Source organism: Populus nigra, chromosome 7 (genome assembly GCF_951802175.1).
Source record: "Populus nigra chromosome 7, ddPopNigr1.1, whole genome shotgun sequence".
Lineage (NCBI taxonomy): Eukaryota > Viridiplantae > Streptophyta > Magnoliopsida > Malpighiales > Salicaceae > Populus > Populus nigra.
The window spans coordinates 2321835-2345004 of NC_084858.1; the positions used below are offsets into that span (position 1 = coordinate 2321835).

The 23170-nt window shown below is 36.7% G+C and overlaps 4 protein-coding genes and 1 pseudogene across 4 annotated transcripts; 2 read left to right on the forward strand and 3 right to left on the reverse strand.

Annotated features, from left to right (window-relative positions):
- The first annotated feature begins 2264 nt into the window (after positions 1–2264).
- Positions 2265–5651, forward strand: LOC133698837 (uncharacterized; annotated as a pseudogene).
- Positions 5652–5915: 264 nt separating this feature from the next.
- LOC133698836 (pentatricopeptide repeat-containing protein At2g03880, mitochondrial) lies at positions 5916–8655 on the reverse strand. The gene has a single exon (XM_062121925.1). It carries the CDS (start codon positions 8599–8601, stop codon positions 6667–6669), a length of 1935 nt encoding a protein of 644 aa, XP_061977909.1. The 5' UTR covers positions 8602–8655; the 3' UTR covers positions 5916–6666.
- Positions 8656–10756: 2101 nt separating this feature from the next.
- LOC133698891 (probable galactinol--sucrose galactosyltransferase 5) lies at positions 10757–13595 on the reverse strand. The gene is made up of 4 exons (XM_062121996.1): positions 12378–13595; positions 12077–12254; positions 11480–11847; positions 10757–11320 (listed from the first exon to the last, which is right to left on the reverse strand). Exons 1-4 carry the CDS (start codon positions 13593–13595, stop codon positions 10757–10759), a joined length of 2328 nt encoding a protein of 775 aa, XP_061977980.1.
- A 3122-nt stretch (positions 13596–16717) lies between these two features.
- Positions 16718–20739, forward strand: LOC133699958 (damage-control phosphatase At2g17340-like). Its single transcript, XM_062123500.1, has 12 exons — positions 16718–16952; positions 17043–17108; positions 17213–17279; positions 17381–17449; positions 17677–17817; positions 18325–18453; positions 18575–18661; positions 19083–19157; positions 19232–19309; positions 19434–19511; positions 20351–20413; positions 20501–20739. The coding sequence occupies exons 1-12, from the start codon at positions 16783–16785 to the stop codon at positions 20588–20590; spliced, it is 1113 nt and encodes a 370-aa protein (XP_061979484.1). The 5' UTR covers positions 16718–16782; the 3' UTR covers positions 20591–20739.
- On the reverse strand, positions 20687–22327 carry LOC133699959 (cysteine protease XCP1-like). The gene is made up of 3 exons (XM_062123501.1): positions 21564–22327; positions 21334–21474; positions 20687–21218 (listed from the first exon to the last, which is right to left on the reverse strand). The coding sequence occupies exons 1-3, from the start codon at positions 22254–22256 to the stop codon at positions 21003–21005; spliced, it is 1050 nt and encodes a 349-aa protein (XP_061979485.1). The 5' UTR covers positions 22257–22327; the 3' UTR covers positions 20687–21002.
- Between the last annotated feature and the right edge of the window lie 843 nt (positions 22328–23170).

Below are 23170 nucleotides of genomic sequence, written 5' to 3' on the forward strand. Positions count from 1 at the left end.
TTATATTCATTAATAGTACTAAATTTTAAAAAAATATTATTACTATCGAATAAAATATAGATTTGATTTGAAGGGTAAAATCAATTATTATTGTTATTGTTATTGTTATTGTTGTTGTTGTTGTTATTATTATTATTTTTATTATTATTAACTTGGTCTGACATCCCCTTATAGACCCAAGTAACCTGGGTTGTAAAGGGATGCCCGACCCAAATTGCTTGGGCCTGGTAAGGACTTATACCCAAGTTACTTGGGTCTTGTAGCCCCGCCAAACACAAGGCTCTTAGGTTTGGCGTTCAAGCCAACCCAAGATTTTTAGGTCTGGCCTTGTAGACCGACTCAGGGTTTTTGAGTCTGGTGTCAAAACTCAAGTTTCTAGGGTCTGGCGTCTGGACCCGCAACTCCTGAGTCCAACATTGCAACCAGACCCAAGGCTCTTGGATCTGATATTTAAGAGGACTTAAAACTCTTGGGTCTGACGTTTAAGAGAGGCCCAAAGCTCTTGGATCTAATGTTGCAGCCAGATCCACTTAAATATGTGTCTGCCAAGTTTAATATTATTATTTTTATTATAATTAATTTTATCAATATGATAATTAATAAATTTGAAAAAAAATATTATTAATATTTGAAAACAATCATGGAATTTATTTGAAGGGTAAAATTAAAAATTATTATTATTGTTATTATTATCATTAATAAATTAAAAAAAAACATTATTACTATCGAAGAAAAATCATAAATTTTATTTGAAGAGATTAAAAACTATAAAAACTTAGGCCATGAAAGTACCTATACATTTGTAAGAATAAATAAACACATAAATAAAGGTGACTCATCATAAGGGTAGAATTAAAAATTATTATTATTATATTATTATTATTGTTATTATTATCATTGATAAATTTTTTTAAAAATATCATTACTATTGAAAAAAAAACATAAATTTGATTTGAAAGGATTAAAAATTATAAGAACCTGGATCAAACGAATTTAATATTATTATTATTAAATTTGAAAAAAATATTATTATTAAAGAAAAACTATAAATTTTATTTGAAGAGATTAAAAACTATAAAAAACTTGGGTTAGAAAAGTTTAATAATATTAATAATATTATTATATTCATTAATAGTATTAAATTTGAATTTTTTTTTATTACTATCGAAAAAATATATAGATTTGATTTGAAGAATAAAATCAATTACTATTATTATTGTTGTTATTATTATTATTTTTGTTATTAACTTGGGGCTAACATCTCTTTTCAGACCCAAGTAAGTTCGGGTTGTAGGTCTTGTAACCCTGTCAGGCCTAAGGCAAGGCTCTGGGGTCTGACAGTGCAGTCAGTCCAAGGTTGTCGGTAGGACAAACCCAAGGCTTTTGGATCTGGCATTGTAGCAGATCCAAGGCTATTAGATCTAGCTTGTCAGATTGACCCAATGCTCTTGAGTCTTAATTTTTTTTAATATTTTTTATGTTAGAAAACATTGACTCGTAGCGTAGAACATGCCAACTAACTAGTTAAAATCTAGATGAGATCAGTTAAAAATTTTATTTTATTTTTTCAAAATAATTTTAATTTATTTTTAAATTAACGAGGTTACTCGGATTTACCTTTGAGGTTTTGTATACTTTTCATGTACCACTATTATGTTGTGTTTGTTTTATCACACGTTGCTTTTATTTTTTAGATGATTATTGCTAGACGTTCATGAACTGGTTTTTCCTTCTTTTATTTTTTATTTTTTTTAAAATGATTGATAAGAGTGGGGAAAAAAGAGAGAGGGAGATCTAGGTTTATTATATTTATTATTTCCAATAATCAAATCAATCTTCATAGCTGACATGAAAACAAAGGGAGTATGAAGGCCGTAATTTATGCTGTGTTAAAAGAAAAGAAAAGGTTGCCTGTGATTCGACTCATCCATTCGGCTGATCGTGAAAAAGGATTAGGTATGATCATGGGCTTGAAAATCTTAACTTTGTTAAGAATCGTAGCATTGTGAATGTCCCAGGTACTAGGAAAGCCCTACGGGTTTGTTTGACAGTATGGTTATAGTTGCTTTTGAAATAGTTTTTCGTGTCAAAATACATGTTAATGATATTTTTTTATTTTTTAAAAATCATTTTTGACATCAGCACATCAAAATGATTTGAAAACACTAAAAACATATTAATTTGAAGTTAATAAAAAATTAAAAAATTTTCAAATTTTATCAAAAGCGTTTTTGAAACGCAGAAACAAACAGACCCTTACTTTTAACTTGTAGTCTCGATATGTCTGTCGTCTACCATGCACTACAAGTTTCCACTTCTCAACAGTGATCATCTCTAAGACTGAAGCACACTGCCGGCGAGTGAGAGCGGATGAAAATATTCTCTCTCTTGGCCGCCTTGCTTAATTAGCCAGCCAGCAGTAAGTCGTGACTTACTTTAAGTGACTGGCAGAAATGGAGACAGCCTTCTTCAGCTCCAAAAACAATCTTCTCCTTCTCCTCCTCTTCTCAGTGCTTCTACTAATCCTTACAATCCATCCATTAGAAGCAGAATCAGAAGATGCAGCAATCATATCAAGGTTCCAACAATACCTTCAGATCAACACTGCACAGCCCTCTCCTCAATACCAACAATCAGCTGACTTCCTTATCTCCCAAGCCAAATCCATCGGCCTCGAGTTCCAATCCATCGAATTTGCCCAGAACAAGCCTCTCGTCCTCCTCAAATGGCCTGGTTCTGACCCAACTCTCCCTTCAATCCTTCTCAACTCACACACAGATGTCGTCCCAGTAGAACAGCACAAGTGGGCCCACCATCCTTTTGGAGCCCATGTTGATTCTGATGGTAATATCTTTGCTAGAGGGTCTCAGGACATGAAGTGCGTTGGCATGCAGTATTAGGAAGCTATTAGACGCTTGAAGTCTTCTGGATTTCGCCCTCTTCGTTCTGTTTACTTGTCTTTTGTCCCCGATGAAGAAATCGGTAGCCGTGATGGTGCTAAGAAGTTTGCTGATTCTGATATCTTTAACAGCATGAACGTTGGGATAGCCCTTGATGAAGGTAAAAAGTTTTGTATATAATTTTCTTTTCCGATTATTAGCTAGTTCTAATTTTTATGTTTTGGAAATTACAGGGTTGGCATCACCGAGTGAGAATTACAGAACGTTTTATGCGGAGAGGAATCCGTGGTGGTTGGTGATTAAGGCTACTGGACCACCAGGACATGGAGTTAAGTTATATGATAATAGTGCTATGGAGAATCTTTTGAAAAGTGTTGAGAGTATAAGGAGGTTTAGAGCTTCTCAGTTTGATTTGGTGAAGGCTGGTTTGAAAGCTGAAGGAGAGGTCTTTTCTGTCAACATGGTCTTCCTCAAGGCTGGCACTCCTTCTCCTACTGTAAGTTGGGATGAAATTTTATTTTTTCTAGTTGTTTTGCTGATACATTTAGGTCACTAATGAATATTATGCTAGCTAGAACAATTATGGTAGAACTGGGAGTCATTATTCTGAAGAAAGAGCAAGGATTTAGGGACAGTTTGAGACGGTCTTTGTCCAATCATGTTATGCTGTAGATGTTGCAAGAATGCTCCAACACGTAAACATAGGGCCCAAGGCAGGGGTTTTTCTGCACATTGCATGAATGCCTCAGGACAAAAGTCACAAGCTTTGTCAAATAAACATCTTATTTTTTTCATAAATGCACTAAATCTCGGTTATAAATTATTTGTTGATTGGCTGATTTATTTGGAAAAGTACTGATCTCACTCCATGATGAGAGCATTGTGAGTTTACAATCCTACATGTTATTGATTAGATGGACTGATATTATCCCTTCTATTCCAGGGATTTGTCATGAATTTGCAGCCATCTGAAGCAGAAGCAGGTTTTGATATTCGAGTCCCACCAACTGCGAATCCTGAATCTTTGGAGAGACAATTTGCTGAAGAGTGGGCACCTGTTTCACGCAATATGACATTCCAGGTATTAATGCACTTGCTGGGAGGCTTAAGGCTTATATTTTTTTCCCCGGCTGTATCTGAAAAACATGAAACTCACAATTGTCTTGCTTTATATGGTAACCAGTGATATTCTTGAATTAAGAAGTGGGAAAAAGGTGATGATTATGCTGGTGTCTTTTGGTAGTAGTTTTTCATGCTACAATTGGTACGTGTCATCTAAAATAAAAGTTCCCATTTATCATGAAGCTTAAAGAGCACCTCTTTACTTCTTTGCACTGCTTTTATAAATACATGGTGCGCATTTATAAAAGCTCTAAAGCTGGGGCATTAATTAACTCGGAAGGAATGGGAAGGGAAGAGACTATTGCATTTTGATCAGTAGCTTAGGAAATATGATCTGTCTATATAACCCTTTCATATACCCCATTCAGGGCCCTGTCCTGGCAAAACTAGCTCAAGCCAATGGCCTTTTCTTGCTAGGATGGCAAGTAATAAGAGCCTTAAAAGGAGGTGACACGATTCCTGCTGCAAATATTTTGACTTACACTGTGAACAAGGAAGGAGAAATATAATCTATCAAGAGAGACTTTTGGCAATATAGGCTAAGGGAAACCTTGTTAACTGATACAAGTTTAACTCATATCTGTGTACTTACATGCAATATGGGTACAGCATGTAGAAGAAACATTATCCGGAGGAATATGTGATATCTGATCACTTGTTGGAACCCTTGCTCTTTGATCATGGCATACTTTTAACACACAATAACTATTTGAAGAGTTCCCTTTTCATTTCCAAATCCAGTTTTAATTGTGTTTATAGCTTGGGCAGTTTAAGGAGAAAGCTTCTATACACGATAAGTTTGGGAGGCCAATGCTCACGAAGACTAACAGTTCTAACCCGTGGTGGAGCCTGCTTGAGGAAGCAGTCAGAAAAGCTAATGGAAAACTCAGTAAGCCAGAGATCTTTCCTGCATCAACTGATGCTCGCTACTTTCAGGAACAAGGCCTGCCTGCAATTGGCTTCTCTCCTATGGCAAACACACCTATACTTTGCATGATCATAACGAGGTGAGTGTTTAATTCACTGCTTCCATTTACATTTCTCCATTTGTAGGCTAATACTGGTGGCCGTTTTTCTCGTACAATATTGTCAGTCATTGCGCGCTAATCTCCATGTGTGAATGAGAGTGCATTCAGCTATGTTCTTTGCAGACTTGTTGCACTTAATTGGAATCGATATAATGCATATTAAACCATCATTGTGTCTGCTCTGTTGCAGTTCTTGAACCAAGACGAGTACCTGAAAGGCATCAATATCTATGAGTCCATAATTAAAGCTTATGCATCTTATGTCGAGGACAAAAGCACTGGAAGCTCCAGGGATGAGTTGTGAGGGAGCTAATGCATTATCTCATGTTGAGATACAAGAAACGAAGGCTGCATATATGAGTTGTGAGGGAGCAGCATCACCACTCATACCACATCCTTGAGGCCATATATGTTTTATGAGTTTCTGGCGGTGAAACACAACGATAGTTGAGTTTTGCAAAAGTGATGCATGTGTCAATAAATAGGTGGATTGATTATGACTATAAGGCAAGAATTGCGCTATGCATTCTCAGTTCCTCTTCACTTTGAACCTGCTTAAATGTTCATTATCTTGAAAAATGTATATAATTTCTTAGTAATCAATCATGTATCTTGATCAAAGTAGTTGAATGGCAGGTGGTTGAAAAGCAATTCCCAGGATTTATATCCAAGTTATATACCAGTACTTTAGATGCCTAGGATAATCAAAGTAGTCGCACTTTTATTTCAGTTTTTTGATTGATTTTGAGCTTGGTAAAGTGAGGAAAACATAGAAATGTATGGACAGAACCATTTTTTACAGCTCGATTTATTGATTGTCCAGCTGAATGTCTAATTAGCTTTACGTGTGTGTGTGTAGGCTATAAAACAATTATTCTATACATTTGACGGGGGAAAAAATACAAGTTATTGCATGCGTGAGTTGAAGAGGCTAGAGAAAACATTGAAGTAAGTGTCACTCTTTGTTTTGTTTTTCGCTTAAAGTCTTTAATTACATGAACAGTGAAAGGAGGGGCGGAAAAGCACGAGACTACTACATAGCAGTTGATAATATGAATTCCACTCCAGTGAAGAACAAATTTTTTTCAGCAGCGGTCATAATCCCGAGGATGGCATGCAGTTGGAGGATATTCATCAAAGTCATCCATCCCGCTTGATTTCAGTTTGCTTACTAATAGATCGATTGATGTATAGAGGTAAGTGACAATTTATTTGGTCAATCCGTTCATCCGTGGACCATTCATCATTTCTTTGAGGGCTTTGAGCTTTGATGTGCCATCGTAGCATTCGTAGCTATAGATACACCGAGTCTGAGAAACATTGTAATGCTAAGATGAAGTCATTGGAATGGAACAACTTTCCTGATATTTTTGACTTGGTTTTTCAAAACAGTACGAGTGATCACACATTCTGTAATGGAATCTTTTTCATTGAAACGGTTTTTCAGTGCCGTTGTGCCACCCATTGTTTCCGGCAAGTTGGAGGCAGCATTTATTGAATGATCAGATAAATCCAATCAGGCAGTTGAATTGTTCTATGGGTCTGCGTCTTCTCTCCTTTCCCCACTCTCTAGATGCTAAGCAGATACAAACCACAAGGGCCAACTAGATCTCCTGTCACCAAAAATCTCCACAAGAACAAAGCCCATCTTGGAAGTGATGGTATCGAACGGGATCTCGGATAACAATAATCCGCTGCTCCATCTTTGCTAGAAGTTTTGTAAAGAGATGACAGTCTCCACAAATCCTCAGATTTTTTCTGATTCTTATGGTTTGACCCCTGGGCAAACTCATCAAACCAAATACAATTGCCAGTTTCTCACTGTGGTATCTTAGGGAGTCTTGCATTTGCTCCCCCTCCAGATCTTGCAAGACAAAATTGGTGTCAGGAACATAGCCGACTCCCATGAGTTTATAAATTAACTGGTTCAGCTGAATGTTGATTTCACGGATTTGTGGATGTGATCTATCTCCTAAAATGAAAGCATGAATCTGCTTACTCACTTCAATCCAGCTACATCCTGGTTCTTTCTTGATTCCTCTGTTAGTCATGGCTCTCCTAACTTCTGCAACATCATTCCACCTTTGAGTATTTGCATAAATGTTAGATAACAATACATAGGTTCCAGCATCCTGGGGATCCAATCTTAGAATTTGTTTGGCAGCATGAATAGCTACATCCACATTCCGGTGGACCCTGCATGCATTAAGCAAAGCCCTCCATGTAACAGCGTCTGGTTCACATTCCATTTCATTTATCAAGTCAACAGCTTCACCGAGCCGTCCAGCTCTTCCAAGGAGGTCAATCATGCATCCGTAGTGTTCTCTTCCCGGATCAATCCCAAACAGCTCTTTCATTGAATGGAAATAGTACAGGCCTTCTTCCACAAGACCAGCATGGCTGCAAGCAAAAAGAACACCAACAATAGTTACGTAGTTTGGTTTTATACCCAAAACTTTCATCGACTCGAACAACTTCAGGGCCTCTTTGCTGTATCCATTTTGTGCCAAACCAGCAATCATGGTACTCCAGGAGATCACATCCTTCTCTACCATCCGAACAAAAACAGCATTAGCATCTTCCAAACTTCCACACTTGCAATACATATCCAAAAGAGCATTATTCAAAATCAAATCTTGATCGTACTTCAACACATGAACATGGACTTGCCTCCCCAATTCTAACAATGCCAACCCAGTACAAGCTCTCAAAACACTTGTTAGCGTCGTTTGTTGGGCTAAGAACCCGGCTCTCTTCATTCTCTTAAAGAGCCTCAACGCTTCATCACCATCGCTATTTTGAGCAAACCCTGCAATTATCGAACTCCAAACAACCAAATCCCCTGTCACCATCTCATCAAAAACACGCAGTGCATTCTCCAATTCACCCCATCTGGAATAAACATCAATCAAAGCACTCCTAACAAACACATCAGAGTCTAAACCAATCTTAATTATACAACAATGCAACTGCCTAAGATTAAACAGTCCATCACAGGCTCTCAAAACCGAAGAGTACGTGAACATATTCGGTCTCACACCTTCTCTGAGCATCAAAACCAAGAAATCCAACGCCTTATCATTTAATTTAGCAGCAGAATAAGCTGATATCATCGTTGTCCAAGAAACGACATTTCTATCGGGCATTTTGTCAAACACGTCCTGCGCATCGTGTAGAAGACCGAACTTGACATACATGTTGATCAAAATGTTGATTAAAAACGTTTTGGGCACGTGCCCGTTGGAGAAGAGGTGGACGTGAATACGTTTGCCGTGTTGAATAGCTCGACGGGCCAGGCAGCACTTGATTAGCTCTGAGTACGTAATACAATCAGCCCGTATACAATGTGTGTGCATGAGTTCCAAGGCTTGCATGGCTCTGGGCAAGTCTCTTTGATAACAAAACTTGGTGAAATCATCGAGTAGGGAAGATGGGAATGCCTTGTTGGAGACATTGAAGGACGCTATGGAGGTGAGAGAAGCAGTTGATGATAGCAAAGACGGTGGCTTTGTTATAAATTTCTTCACCACCTTGCTTGAAATTGTTTTCATAGCGTAGTAGTGTTCAGGTTTAATTCGAAGAGGCAGAAGCGGGCAGGTTTTAAAATTAGTGGGTGGGCTTTGAAATGAGAGAATTACAAATTAAGTTCATAAACTTTTAATCTTTTTCTTTTTCTTTTTTAATATCTATGTCTACTCTTTTTTAATGTCTATGATATTTATAGTAGTGTTTATTTTTTAAAATGTTTTTTATTTAAAAATATATTAAAATAATATATATTTTTTATTTTTTTAAAATTTATTTTTAACATCAAAATTTTAAAATAAAATAAAAATATTTTTTAAAAAAACACAAGGCAAAGAAAAACAGTTTTAATGTGATGGTAGCATGTACAAATACAGAGAGTCCACTTTTAATTGAATTAATGGCATTTATCTCGTCCCTCTATTCTTGATATTATATTAATATGGCCCCTCTACTTTTTTGAATCAATTAATTAGATCCCTGTACTCCATATATATTTAATTCTTTTCTCTTGAATTCTTTTTTTTTAATTTTATTATTTGTTGCTTAAAAAATAAAAAAATAAATATTGCGGCCACTATCCAGTCCACACACACACACAAGAGGTTAGGGGATTGTAATTGATAAGAAAATTTAGAAGCAGAGGAGGAGAACTGAGATAAATTGGGCAATTAGTATATAAAATTAAAAAAAAAATTGATGAATTGACATAGTAGTAAAAAGTTTTAGTGAAATAGTATAGTTTTATCATTTTGTATTTGAAATGCAACATGGTTAAATTATGTTATTTTTGACTCAATCGGTTCCAAAATAACAAGAAAAATCTCAAATCATCAAAATCAGAGGGTCTCTGTGAGAATTTTGTTATCTAAATATATGATGATTTGAGTTGTGAAGCAGTAACTTGTATAGGAAAAAAAAACCTCTTTATAAAATTATAATTTTTATGTGAACGGTCAATTTATTAATATAACTGGATCTAACTGATTGATTAATTAAGATAAAAAATTTGAGTTTGACCATGTCATCCTTCAAAAACACAACATTTACTAAATTTGTTGTTGTGATTTATTAGATAGATCATAACTTTGCTTTTAAATTATTGATGCAGTTCAGTTCATAAAAAAGAATCATTTCAACTAAAAAAAAATCTAAATGGTTAAAGTGAAATTTTTTGAGTTTTTTTGAGTTTGGAAGCTGCAGAAACCGTCAACTTTAATATGTGATAGTGGATAGGGAGTCCCATGGTTGAAAAGGCAACAATATCTTACCTCATTGCAGAGTGGTGTTTGCTTTTGCAGAAATAAGAACACTCATGTTTTACTTCTGTGCAACATTTCAGGTCTATAAAAGACTCCAGACTTCATCTAATCTTCCTAAAACCATTGGTCAAGGTGTTTGTCAGTAGCAGTTTTAGGTGGACAGCCCTGGGAGGAAAAACAATCTTCGCCTCATTATGGAAATATATAGACATCAATTCAATATTCAGAGATATCATGTGATTTATTGGAAGCAAGGCGTTTCTGCTTAAGTTAAATCCACTTTTCGCAGATTGATGATTTTAATGCCCTAGATTTTTCCTGAGCTTTCTTAATAAACAATCACAATATCATTGATCTGGTAGTAGATGGAAAGGTAAACTGGATCATAAAGACAAGGAATTGTGTAGCAGACTGGTTCGCTTCCTATGCATTTTAACTATTGCTTGGGGGCGCCAAGCTCTGGATGATCTGCCTGCAGGATAGCTGTGGGGATGCTCATCCCAGGCTGCATTCTAAATGTTACAGCTTTACTAGAGAATGCCAGGAAAAATACTACGCTCGAAGATCAGACCTTGGCTAGAGACAGCGCAGTAGAATGCAGCATGTAAACTTGCTACCCGAATTGGTAGCAATTATTGATGATCCAGAGTGTAGAATCGACAAGTTGTAACAATTATAAGGTGATAAAATTTAGCTGATACAATGAAAAGCATATCAATACTTGATTATTATAAACGAGAGGAAAAGAAAAGAAGTTCTCATGTACCGGGCCATCAATCTGAACAGCACCTCCTTGTTTCTCTTTCCCAATTTAGAGGGATGATAGGATAATAATACGTCCCTTCAAATTCAAACCAATAATAAAATGATGTTTGATGATGATAGCAATCAATTTCCTTCCCAATCAAAACCCTAAACTCTAAAACAAGTACTCAGCCATAGATTGGCCAGAAGGAGCAGACCATGGCACTTGAGTGACAACCATGCACTCCTCGTACTCAAATGGGACCTCTCTTCCATCAATTTTGCAAGCAATTGGTTTCTCAGATGCAAAGACCCTCATTTCTCCGGTTCCTGTGACGCCAATTTGGACAGAGCTATTAGCATCGTTGTAGGCCAATGACTGGATAGCACCGCCTGTGTTTAGCATGTTCACCAAGCCTATAGGAGCAAACTGGACTAATTTCCCCGCCAAGGCAGTAACTGGGGAGACAGTAATGAGCTCAAAATTGAATGGTTCCAGTGCCATCTCAATGTTATCGTATGGTTTGCAGAGAACCAGCATCTTGGACTGGGAAAAGTACATGGCAAACACCTGTACTCCTTCAATGGAAATTGGGTTCTTGCCACTATTCCATTCAATGTCGTTGGGGTTGGTCTTAGCAGTCACCAGGTGAGAAAATTGGGATGCGCATTTGTTGCGTCTAGTCTCGCGGCACCATCCTCCTCCTTGGCAGTTAAATGCTCCGATGACTCCAGTGAACTGTCGTAATTCCCAGTAATAAATTAAATTGGCAAAGTCAGCAAAACAGTTCGACATGAAATGAAATCCAAAGTCTAGCTGCATATATAGGCACAAGATAATCTCTTTTTTAACATGGGGCACAGTAAGAATATTTCAGTACCAAAAATTGCTGCTTACCTTGTTGAGGTTCCAGATTTTAAGCATGGTATTGCCATCATGCAGAGGGTCCTCAAACAGGCAATCCTTGGTTGGGAGTGCGTAGTACTCACACCGGAGAATTGTACCATCTGGCAACACTAGCCTCCTGAGCAAGGGGAAGTTGTGCTTCCCAACGGTGTCACTGACATAAATTGGGCCACCAGAAATTGCCCTGGAAGCAGCGTGGAACTCAGCACAAGGATGAGTAGACTGGAACATGTCCCAGTCAGGGCGAATGAAGTTGCCCATCCACAAGCTATTGTAAGCACAGTGCACCATGTGACATCCTTGGAGCCAAAATGTGCCATTAGGATCACCAGATGGATCGGTGCACCAGAAATCATCACCTGTTGCAACAATATAATAGGGTATATATATAAATGAACTAGATATCATAAAAAAAAAAAAAAGATTAACCAGCAGTCATAAGATGTATATTAGCTAGCAGCATATCAAGCTGCTGTATAACCAGATTACTAAAACTTCTACCAACGAAACAGGTAGTAGTTAAATCTCATTGTAACTTCACAGATTTTTTAGCAACAAATCGATCCATAGGAAGTTCAAGCGACATACCAACACGACCAAGAGAGATGGCCTCTGTACCAAGGAACATGAAGTCGTTGCAGTGTTCCATGCTGGCGATCACACCATTTCCATTGAAATGCTTCCTCACCGAGGCTGTCAAGGCCTTATAATATGCCTTCGCTAGTTCAACTCTGCCTCCGTAGTTTTCACTCAACATTTCCAGCAACTGCACATTATTCAGAGAAATATATTTATATGATCAACTGGACATCAATTAATAGGGCTTGTACTTCGTATATTAAGAAATCATAAATCTAAAAATAGATTAAATATTTGCGTACAAACTCACATGGATGACGTCCACCTTAACACCATCAATCCCAACATTCTCCAAGTGGGAATGAAGCCCCTCGTACATCTGGTTAACTATCTCCGGCGGCACCAGCCCTATGTCATTGTTGACGATCTTATCAACGGCAAGGTCCTCCATCGTCATCTCCAATCCTGGAGACAATTTTGGCTTCACAATCTCAGTTTCAGGCAAGCCAGGCACGTTAGGCCTCAGACCACCCCAGTACCCACATAGTGCATGCCACACATAAACATAGTCCACAGACTTAAATTCCTCCTTGAGGTCCTTTATAAAGGCTCCCATGCCTTTATTATCGTTGGCACCAATAGCCAAACTCTTGGGACTCACATAGTCCCTGAACTTGTAATTCTCCTGGAACTTCAATAGTCTGCATGGCATCTGCTCACCAGCAACAGCAGCGTTCATGCCTTCTTTTGTGATCGGGTCCTCATCATGACTAATAGATTGCCAACCATCATCAATCAACACAAGACCAGGTGGGCAACCACCTTCAACCAGACCCTTTACACCTTCCCAGACACCTTGAGGGTGTACAGTAAGATAAAAGGCATCCCAGGTACACCAACCAAATTTGTCGACAATACCTGGAGGAGTTTTCTCCTCCAAAAGCCTAAAAGTATCCAAATGCTTCCTCGCCACCTTTATGGCCTCCTTCACCAAATTGTAAGGATCATCACCAACATGCACATAAAGAACACTTCCGAATTCGGCACCAGAAACTTTTGTGGAACCACTTTCCACACAAATATCAATGTTGTCGTTGTTGCCGGGCTGGAGAGAGGCCCGGAAAGGCCCCTCAATAAGAGGAAGGAGGAGGACGTAGGGTCGTCCCGAGTCAGACTTATCAAGCATGACCATCTGAGTCTCATGTTCAAGGTCTCTGCCATTGGAGCCAACCCAGTGAGTTGTCCACCAGACCTTAAACCTGAATATGCTCATAAACCTTATGTTTTTCAGTTTCCCAATAGGGACAACATGCCTGTCTGCGGGTTCTTTCGATTCGAACCCAACAAAGAATCCGGCAATGGGGGAATAGGGAGAGGAAGTGATGGTGATGTTATCAGGGACATCAGAGAGAAAGATTTGGCCATTGGCAGTGAAGTTTGATCCCTCAAGAGAGATCAAAGACGGGTTAATGCCATCAACCATCCCTGAATCACCAGTGTTATCACTTCTAATGCCTGGAGGCGACATGGTTGAGCACAAAAGGAAAAAAACGAGAAGATGGGTTCTGCCTAGCCTTAAAAGAGAACAATAAAGAGAAAATTGGAGAAAAAAACTAGGGTTGTTGGAGTGTTTATGATGAGAGGAAAAAGGCTGAAGTGTGCATGTATATATACAGAAGAATGGGAGACTGAAAAGGTAAGTGCAATATTGAAGGAGATTCTGTGTGATTCTGACAGCAAGTAATTTACGTAGTTAATTTTTGCGTTTTAATAGAAACCTTGAACTTGCCTTTATTATTGTTTAAGCTCCACAGAAATGGTAAGTTCTTTATTATTAGTTTGTGCAGGATTTGGAGGGATACATTAGATGCAGATATACAAGACAGGATTATGACTATGAAGGAGACAAAGGGAGACGCAGAGATATTTCAAAAGCAAACTTACCATTGCTACAATTAGCAATGAACGAAAAACGATACATGCTTGGTGATGGCCAAGCTGAGCCACGCTCTCTCTAACACCCTCTTCAAGACCATAGGCATTACTCATCAGTTATCATCTCGATCCCCAACCTGAATTCACGCAGAAAATTCTCATGTCTACCACCAGAGATGGCCCTCAATTTGCTCTGTGGTTGCCTTTTCTCTCCATGTAGCCGCCACATTGCCAGTAATCTTCTCATTTAACCTTATCCTAAAACACCCGGCATTGTGCTTGATGCTCAATCCCATTGTAGAAAACAACAATGAAGACAATGTACAAAAAGTCAACTTAAAACCTTATCTGAGCAACAACAATGAAATGATTACAGTTATACTATCAACTGGCTAAAGCATTGATCTCCTGCCCCCCTGCCGGTGGGGTGGCAATGAATGAGACAGTTGTCCGAGACATAACTTCTCTGAATAGCAAGTTCTTTCACATAGCTCTTAATTTGTCGAATGCAAGAACTTCAAAGGTACTAAAATAAGATTTCTGCACCAGCAAACAGTCCCAACACTAAAGCTCCATTGTCTTCATCTCTCAATCTCTTATAGGTACCGGTGATGAATGCATTTCTATTGGACAAGGAAATTCTCAGGTCACCGTCACAAGAATCAGATGTGGACCTGGTCTCTGAAACAGGTACTACTGAGTTTTCTTCTAGTTGGAGTGGTATAAATGTATACCACCTGTGTAATTTCTTAGAGGTAACTAATATATTGGATAAATGTTCCTTGGTCTAATAGTGTTGGAAGCTTGGAAAGATACGTGACCAATTCAATAATCATTGATCAGTCATATTGTCCATTCACTTCTTGCATCCTTACAGTCAGTATTTACTCTTCTCCGGGGACAGCCCAATAATAGTTGGCAGCCGGATTCTTGAACGCAGCAAAGAAAACGAACGGAAAAATTGGACACTGATGGAAGTTGCATTGACTACTGGCTTGTGCAGGGACTATCTAAGGTGAAGCTAAGTGATATATATTTCAAGAAGCTAGATAAGAGGGACATCATCATCTGCTGTAGCAGTACCAGTAGCAGCAGAATACCTTGAAGACATTCACTTGGAGTTGTCATCAAGTGAGAAACAAGACACTTCATCAGGTAAAAATGTTAGAGCTAGATACATTTTGGCACACAAATCCCACCATCATGCGCCTAGCTAGTGGTTAAAGAGAAAAGAAACAGAAACCATGTCTTAGGTGGTGGTTGTTTTTGAGGAGTTGTTATGCTCCCTGCCTATTCAACTCAATGAATGATTTGTTTGATTGTGATTGATCATGGCATTAACAATATGAAAATGTTGGAGATGTTTGCTCTCTGGCTCTCAAGTGTGAGAGAGAGATAGGCAGACGGTGCAGCAGTGCAGAACTACCAGAGCAGACATTTTTTGGGCTTTCAAGTCGAGGCATCAAAGGAAGGGCAAATATGAAAGTGAAGATAACCCAGAGTCACAAAGAAAATAAAATAAAAATTATGGGTAAATAATGAAAATACTAGGTAGTAGTGGTATTACTATTAAGTATTTAATATATTGCATTTCCAACCCCATTTTTTTTTTAATTATTTGTGAAATAAAGGGCATAGTAAAGTATCCGGAGCAGCAATATATAAAAAAGTATGTCGGCAATTAGCATATATATATATATATATATATAGTAGAAAGCTATGGTGAAATAAAAAATTTTAAAATCCTATGGTGAAATAATTTTTTTTTAAATCGTGAATATCATGGTTAGAAATTATGATAAAATTTTAATTGTTATCATAATTTACAACTGCAACATCAATTAAATTCAGGATAAGTCGATTAGTTTGTAATGACCAATAAAACTAGTCGACTAAGTTAAAAAATTTTAAAATCTAAAAATTTGGCAGTTGAAGTAACGATTTCATAACTACTATAAAGAAAATGATCTCTAGAAATTTCATGTGAAAATCTAAATGTTATCCAACAGTCAGATAAAAAATTATATTTATTTTGAATTATATTTCTAATCTTGCGTGACTAAACCCCCTTTAAATCTAGAGCTGTCTTATTTGTCTATAAATATATTTGCTAAACTATTTATATAATCTGTTTGGGATATATCCTCTTCTAATTATGACAAATCCATACTTAACTGTTCAAAATCACTTGTTATCGTATACTCGACAATATCATCGACATTAAAAAATAGAAAAAAACTATTGTGTGAACAATAATTTTTAAGATTTTAATAGTAATCTGTTTTTGAATCTACAAGTTGGATAAAGATATATATTTTGACTCATAAAATATATTTTAAAATTTTTTTCATAAAATTATAGTTTTTACGTGAAATATTTGACCAGTTCACATAATTAAATTAACCAACCAACTAATTATATCAGAAAATTAATAATAAAACTAGAAGTTAAGCTGTCGAGCTTTATCAACACGATGAATATCTTACCTTCTTTAATAATATATAAGTAAATATTATGATTTATAAATATAACAATATAAAAATATATTATTTCACTATTGTTTTTTTAAATTAGCTTGCCATGTTTAATAATAGTAATATTTAGTAAATTTCATGATTTATAAATATAACAAATGTACTATTTCACTACTTTAAAAAAAAAAAAACTATGTTATTCATCCGAAACTTTTAACATGTGATAATATTTTTTATAAATCCGAAAAAAAGGAAGAGGAGAAGAGGAGAAAAAAGGATTACAGAGAGAGGAGAGCTCTGAAAGCGATGGAGAGCGAAACGGAGATGGTAGCTTTTCCGTTGCTATTGACGCCGATCGAAACAAATTACAGAGCATGCACCATTCCTTACCGCTTCCCATCAGACAATCCTAAGAAAGCAACCCCAACAGAGCTCCAGTGGATTAACGTCTTTCTCAACTCCATTGCCTCCTTCAAGTAATTCTTTTCTTTCCATTCCCTTTCTCTTAATTAGTATAATATTTATATTCCGGCTCAAATCTCTTTCTTCTTTATAATGGAGTGCAGGAAACGTGCTGAAACTGATTCCACTGTTCCTGATGCTCCTCTTAGAGCTGAGAAATTTGCTCAGAGGTACCCTTTTCCCTCTTTTTTGCACTCTTTCTTCTTCTTCTTCTTCTCACTTCTTTTTGTTTGCTAATGTGAGCTTTAAAATAAATAAATAAATAAATAATAAGGTATGGTGATATACTGGAGGACTTCAAGAAAGATCCAGAAAGCCATGGCGGCCCTCCTGATGGCATTGTGATTCCCCTAAACTTCCTCTTCTTCTATACATTTCCCTTTTCTTTCTTTTTTTAATTTTAGAATTATCATAGTAATTGTTTTCTCTTTCTGCCTGGTAGCTTCTCTGCAGACTGCGGGAGTTAATCCTTCGAGAGTTGGGATTCATAGACATATTCAAGAAAGTCAAGGTCGGTCACTCCCCTTCATTTCTTTTTTGCTACTCCAAAATCCTGTCGTTTTACTTCCAAAACACCTGAATTCTAACGTATCTCCTTCCCTCGATAACAGCTGACTTAAGGGGTTTTTTTTCCTTTCATGTTTCTGAGTGTGTTGGGGCGGCTGATTGTGTTTTCTTGCAAATTGCAACCTTTTGCTTGTACACTTGAAAAAGACACTGGTTTTGTTGATGTGACAGGATGAAGAGAATGCAAAGGCTATATCTTTATTTAAGAATGTAGTTCAGCTTAATGATGCTATTGTAGATGAGCCCAAGCGCCTAGAAAATCTTGTCAGAGGAATATTTGCTGGGAATATCTTTGACCTTGGTTCCGCAGAGGTTGGTTAAACATTTTCACTTTTATGATTTTTGTGAGCCTATTTTTGTTTTTCAACAAGTTGTGCACTCATTACAATGGCAGTTATAAATGAATCTAAATTGCATGGATTCTAGGACTTATTTAATCTCCCACTTTTCTTCCATTTTTGGGATCCTGCATCTTCTCACTTCAATCCCCAAACTTACCGTTAGCATTTGTCATCTACGTGATCCCTTTTGATATAGATCACCCTCTGACTTACTGGTGCATTAATGTTCTCTGCTCATTACCCAGCCATCTTTCATTATTTTATTTTATCTGTGCTTGGTTGATGCCATTGCTTTATGAGTATTTCTCCTAGTTATCATTCTCTCTAGCTTCTAGCAAAAGCAGTAGTTTTGTTTCTGTGACAGTTTAGGTACTGCTTAACTTTTATCTCTTCTCTCATTGATATAGGTGCTGTTTTGGTTGTGCAGTTTGAATAATTCTAGATAGTGTTTATCCTTTTTTTCTTCTATTTCATGTAGCTCGCTGAGGTTTTCTCAAGGGATGGAATGTCCTTTTTGGCTAGTAGTCAAAATCTTGTCCCTCGACCCTGGGTCATTGATGACTTGGACTCCTTTAAAGTGAAATGGAGCAAGAAAACATGGAAAAAGGTAGGTTACAAGACTGATTTCTTAGACTAGTCGCATCCTCTAATTACATCTATACAAAATATTGATGATTCCATTTGTACTGGAATAAAAATCTTACCGGCTTCCTCTTTGCTCATGACAGGTTGTCATTTTTGTTGATAATTCTGGTGCTGATATAATTTTGGGTATTTTGCCCTTTGCAAGAGAGCTACTGCGATGTGGATCTCAGGTTTGCTTTTACATTTGAGTTTCCATCTGCAACACATTTATTTTTTATATCAAAAGCCCGAAGTTTGTTTCAAATTTGTGAATTCAGGTTATTCAGTTCCAAATTTTAAAGAATCAATTGATGGCGTCAATTTAACACAATAACTAGTTTATCAATACTTTGCTGGTATTCAATAGAATCACTGACTAATAGTATTTTGATTTTGAAACTGATCACGTGGTTTTGAACCCTCGTTTTCTTTTCTTATTTTATACTGAGGTCTTCAAATTTGAGGCTTTCTTCGTTAAATTAATTTGTGCTAAAATATTATGATGGGTGCTGGAAATGATTTATTAATTTTAAAGTATGATACAAGATTGCTATAATGGGTACTGTTTAAATGCTTTCTTTCTGAGCATATCTGGGTTCTCTCAATCTGCAGGTTGTGTTGGCTGCCAATGACATGCCTTCTATCAATGATGTCACTTACACTGAACTGATAGAGATTATAGCAAAGGTGATAGAAAGAACTTGTAGAGGTATGATATGTTGAATTCTTGGTTTTGTCTGACTTAAGATCCAATTTTCCAGTTGAAAGATGAAAATGGACAGCTTATGGGTGTTGATATGTCAAATCTTCTGGTAGCCAATTCTGGAAATGATTTGCCGGTAAAGAATTAAAGTGATATATTGTTTACTTGTATTTCATGTTGAACACGTCTTTTTTTTGTTCTTCCTGTAGGGCACCTTTGGCTGCATAGTTATAGCCCTTTAATTTTTCCATTACTTGCAGGTTATTGATCTAACAAGAGTATCCCAAGTGCTAGCCTATCTAGCAAGTGATGCAGACCTAGTAATATTGGAAGGAATGGTAAGTTCTTTCTAAAATAAGAGTAGTGTGTAAAGAAACAATGTCAAGTGGCCAACTGGATGTAGATGAATGATTAGGTATAGTGACCTTGTACTTATGCATAACTAGCTTTCATCGATTGTTCGCGCGGGGGGGGGATAGTGAAGATAAAACTAGAGTTCTCAAGCTCTAAGGTTACAGACTAAACTATAGAAAAATCTAAAGAAAATTCTCCAATATTTTTATTAAATCTGAATATTAATCTTGATCTCCATAAAATAAACTAGACATCCTTATTCATATTAGTAATAAAATCCTTTATAGAAAAGGAGTCCTAATTAAAACTTATCTAATTAATAGAATTCATCTAGCATTAAGATTCTTAAATAGTAAAACACTAATTAAATTAAAAGTCTTAAGCTAAGTAGGAAACAAATAATTAAAATCCAAAATTAACTAGGAAAATAATTAAAACAAGAAAATAATAACTTCAGGTTTTATATCAAATGTTTTGGGTTTCTTTGTGGATTTTTTTTAGGCTTGGCCTTGTCAATCTGATCCATAAATTCCTGGGATAATTGTTTTACATCAAGAGAGAGAGGGACTTGAGCGACATGTGTCCTAAAAATGGATAAAGATGGAGTTTGATAATTATTTCTAGTCCAGGAATGATAAAAGTGGGGTGTGTTTCTAGTGTTGTTGAATATGTTGACTGACAAAGAACAACAAAAAGCAAAGAAAGCCCCCATTAAGACAGCTGCACTAGCATATTCTAATCCATTGGTACAAGTGAATCCAATACTTCAAAGAAATGCATGAATCTCTGATATATGGTGTGTAACGTTTGCTGCTTTTTGCAGGGTCGTGGGATTGAGACAAATCTTTATGCTCAGTTTAAATGCGACTCTCTCAAGATTGGGATGGTAATTATCTGAAATTTATTTATTTATTTTTTGAGGATGTTAACGTGCATTGGTCATCTGTCCAATTTTTTGTTTCTTTTTAAACAGGTGAAACATCCAGAGGTTGCTCAGTTCCTTGGAGGACGGCTTTATGATTGTGTTTTCAAGTATAGTGAAGCTGTGAGTTCAAAGTTTTGATTCTTGTCTGTACTACCAACCCACTTTCATCTGAGCCAACCATTCAATATGCATGTATTTTAGGCCTCATCGCCTAGCTAGAACATATTCAGGAACTATAAAATTCAGTTCTTTCAATTAATAAAGAAGCATAAAACTGATTACATGCATTTTTTTTTCCCATTTTGCTGTGAGACGTGGTATCTTTTGCATGTGAATTTCTGTTGCACAGACATGGCAGCCCTGGTTTCTTCTGTGTTATAAACTGCATGACGAGCAAGAAACACTGGCAACGTTATCCATTAGCATTATTGTAGGGATTTATTCTTAGTTTTCTTCCACACTAAGTATTGCAAGGAATTGTTTCTTGTGAACTTTCATCTCGTTTTATCATCAAATGTCAGGATAAGAAAAATTCGGAATCATATTGATGTCACTTCTGTTTGGTGGGATATGAAGCCATTTTGTTGATCCCACAGAGCCCTTCAGGTTTGCCTGTATTTCTCTTCATCCGTAGGTAGCCCCTTTCACCCCACTTGGGTCCCCAGGAATTCTTCACGATGATATAATCTATCCCCGATGATGAACCATATCCTACTGCCGCCACTCCATGATCCAGATCTGTTCCACAAGGTCCGCTGAATACCCCCTGCAAAAACCAAAAGCAGAAGCCCCAATGTGAGCACACCTCGAATGTTTTTCAAAGTTGGGAAGTGAAGATTGAGCAGATAATATAGATGTGAGAGCATGTTCAACTTTCTTACCCCGCTATAGAATTGGAAATCTCTTCCAGAAGCGTCAATAGCAACACTGAGAGGCTGGTGAGCTAGTGCCTTCAAGAGGCTTTGTTCGTCATTTCGTGGAACGTCATGGTAACCACTAATAGTTACTACCTCCATTTCTTCCTGAAGACAGCAAACAAATAGGTATTAAACAAATTCTATTCATTGTATTCAACAATTGGATGCATTGTTTGCGACTCATCAGCATTTACCCTCTTGTCATCACAAGTGCCTTCCTCCATGAGATATGGGTAGTCTTCCTCTTTGTGGAGTCCACCGTTGTTGACTATGAACTCAAAAGCATAATCCATGAGGCCTCCATTACAGCCATTGTTGAAACTTGTGTCGCAGTCGATCAGCTGTTGTTCTGACAATGAAGTTAGATTTCCCGCGACAATCTGGTTTATGCCTTCAACAGCTGCAACCGTTGAGAATGCCCAGCAACTGCCACAAGAACCTTGGTTCTTGACTGGAGTAACAGCTCCTTTCTTTCTCCAGTCAATAGATTTGGGCAAGTCCACCTCATCTGTGTAACTGAAGTCATCGGAGCTCTTCTTCCTAGGAAACTCGGGATACAATCCTAAGAACTTGCTCTTGAACTCCTCATGGCTCAGGTCTGCAAACTCATTCAACCCAAGCCAGTAGCTAGTAACCTCCTTGTTTCTCTGGTCAATGTGCTTCAAGTTTTCTTTGAACACCTCAAACCTATGCAACTTCTCTTCAAGACTATTGTAAGCCTTTCCATGTCCAGAAATCCATGATTCGAATAGCTCAATAAGTTTATCAACAGAAGTCAAGTGCTCTGGTGAGTAACCCACGATTGAAAAGTCGTGGGCTAGAACCGAACACACGAAAAGTGACGCAAAGAAGGTAAGAAAAGAAATCTTTAAAACAGAGTGCGCCATGGAGATTGAGAGATTAGACAGTAAAATGAGAAGTAAGAGCAGAGCAGTAGAAGAGATGGATGAGAGATGAAAGGGGGTGGGTTAGTTATATATAGCTTTGGTTTCATATGTTAGCTTTCAAGTGAAGTTGGTTGAATAAATTTTCAAATCAAACTCAGCCTTTACGATTTGTTCATTATTTGGTTTGCTTTTGCTCCAAGCATTTTCATTTTTCTTACAATGGAGACATGCGTTGATCTTTTCTTCTTGAAGAAAAGAGCATTGCATTAATGATAATCGCTCAAAAACACTCGTCGCAACACAAAAACTATCATAATATTAAACACATTGAAAATGTTTTTCAAATTATTTTTTAATTAAAACTATATTAAATTGATATTTTTTAAGATTTTTTATGATTTTGATATGTTGATATCAAAATTAAAAAAATATTATAAACAGAACATGATTTTGATGTATTTTTAATAAAAAAAACTTCTGAAACACTCTTTACATCGTATTACTAAATACATGCTAAAGCTATGTTTGTTTTTGTAGTATGATGTGATGCGATCTATATTTTATTTCAATTACATTGCAATAAACTATAATAATTTTAGATAAATATCATGAAAAACAATTTTTTAAAATTTTGATTAAAAAAATATAATTTATAATTTTATTTTTTTCAAACCACAAAGCTCACCATAATACATATAAATAGACTCCAACATAGCATTAATAATTTTAGCTTCATGGTGAAAATATGTTATTGAGATCATTGATTTCATTCAACAAACAAATGATATTGTGCTCAATAACTAAAATATAAATTCATCAGTTGATAGCTGTTGGATTTACAGGAGGAGAGCATAATTGGAATCTCGAAAGACGAAAACGGGCTATTGAAAGTTGATGTGGCCGATCAACTATCA

Coding starts and splice junctions, on each gene's coding strand:
- LOC133699958 (XM_062123500.1), top strand. CDS start 16,783: ATGGAGAGCGAAACGGAGATGGTAGCTTTTCCGTTGCTATTGACGCCG. Junction 17,280..17,380: donor GCGGCCCTCCTGATGGCATT/GTGATTCCCCTA, acceptor TCTGCCTGGTAG/CTTCTCTGCAGACTGCGGGA. Junction 18,662..19,082: donor TACTGCGATGTGGATCTCAG/GTTTGCTTTTAC, acceptor CTCAATCTGCAG/GTTGTGTTGGCTGCCAATGA.
- LOC133698891 (XM_062121996.1), bottom strand. CDS start 13,595: ATGTCGCCTCCAGGCATTAGAAGTGATAACACTGGTGATTCAGGGATG. Junction 11,848..12,076: donor CATCTCTCTTGGTCGTGTTG/GTATGTCGCTTG, acceptor TTGTTGCAACAG/GTGATGATTTCTGGTGCACC. Junction 11,321..11,479: donor AAATCTGGAACCTCAACAAG/GTAAGCAGCAAT, acceptor GAATTACGACAG/TTCACTGGAGTCATCGGAGC.
- LOC133698836 (XM_062121925.1), bottom strand. CDS start 8,601: ATGAAAACAATTTCAAGCAAGGTGGTGAAGAAATTTATAACAAAGCCA.
- LOC133699959 (XM_062123501.1), bottom strand. CDS start 22,256: ATGGCGCACTCTGTTTTAAAGATTTCTTTTCTTACCTTCTTTGCGTCA. Junction 21,475..21,563: donor GCACTTGTGATGACAAGAGG/GTAAATGCTGAT, acceptor TGCTGTCTTCAG/GAAGAAATGGAGGTAGTAAC. Junction 21,219..21,333: donor ATTTCCAATTCTATAGCGGG/GTAAGAAAGTTG, acceptor TGGTTTTTGCAG/GGGGTATTCAGCGGACCTTG.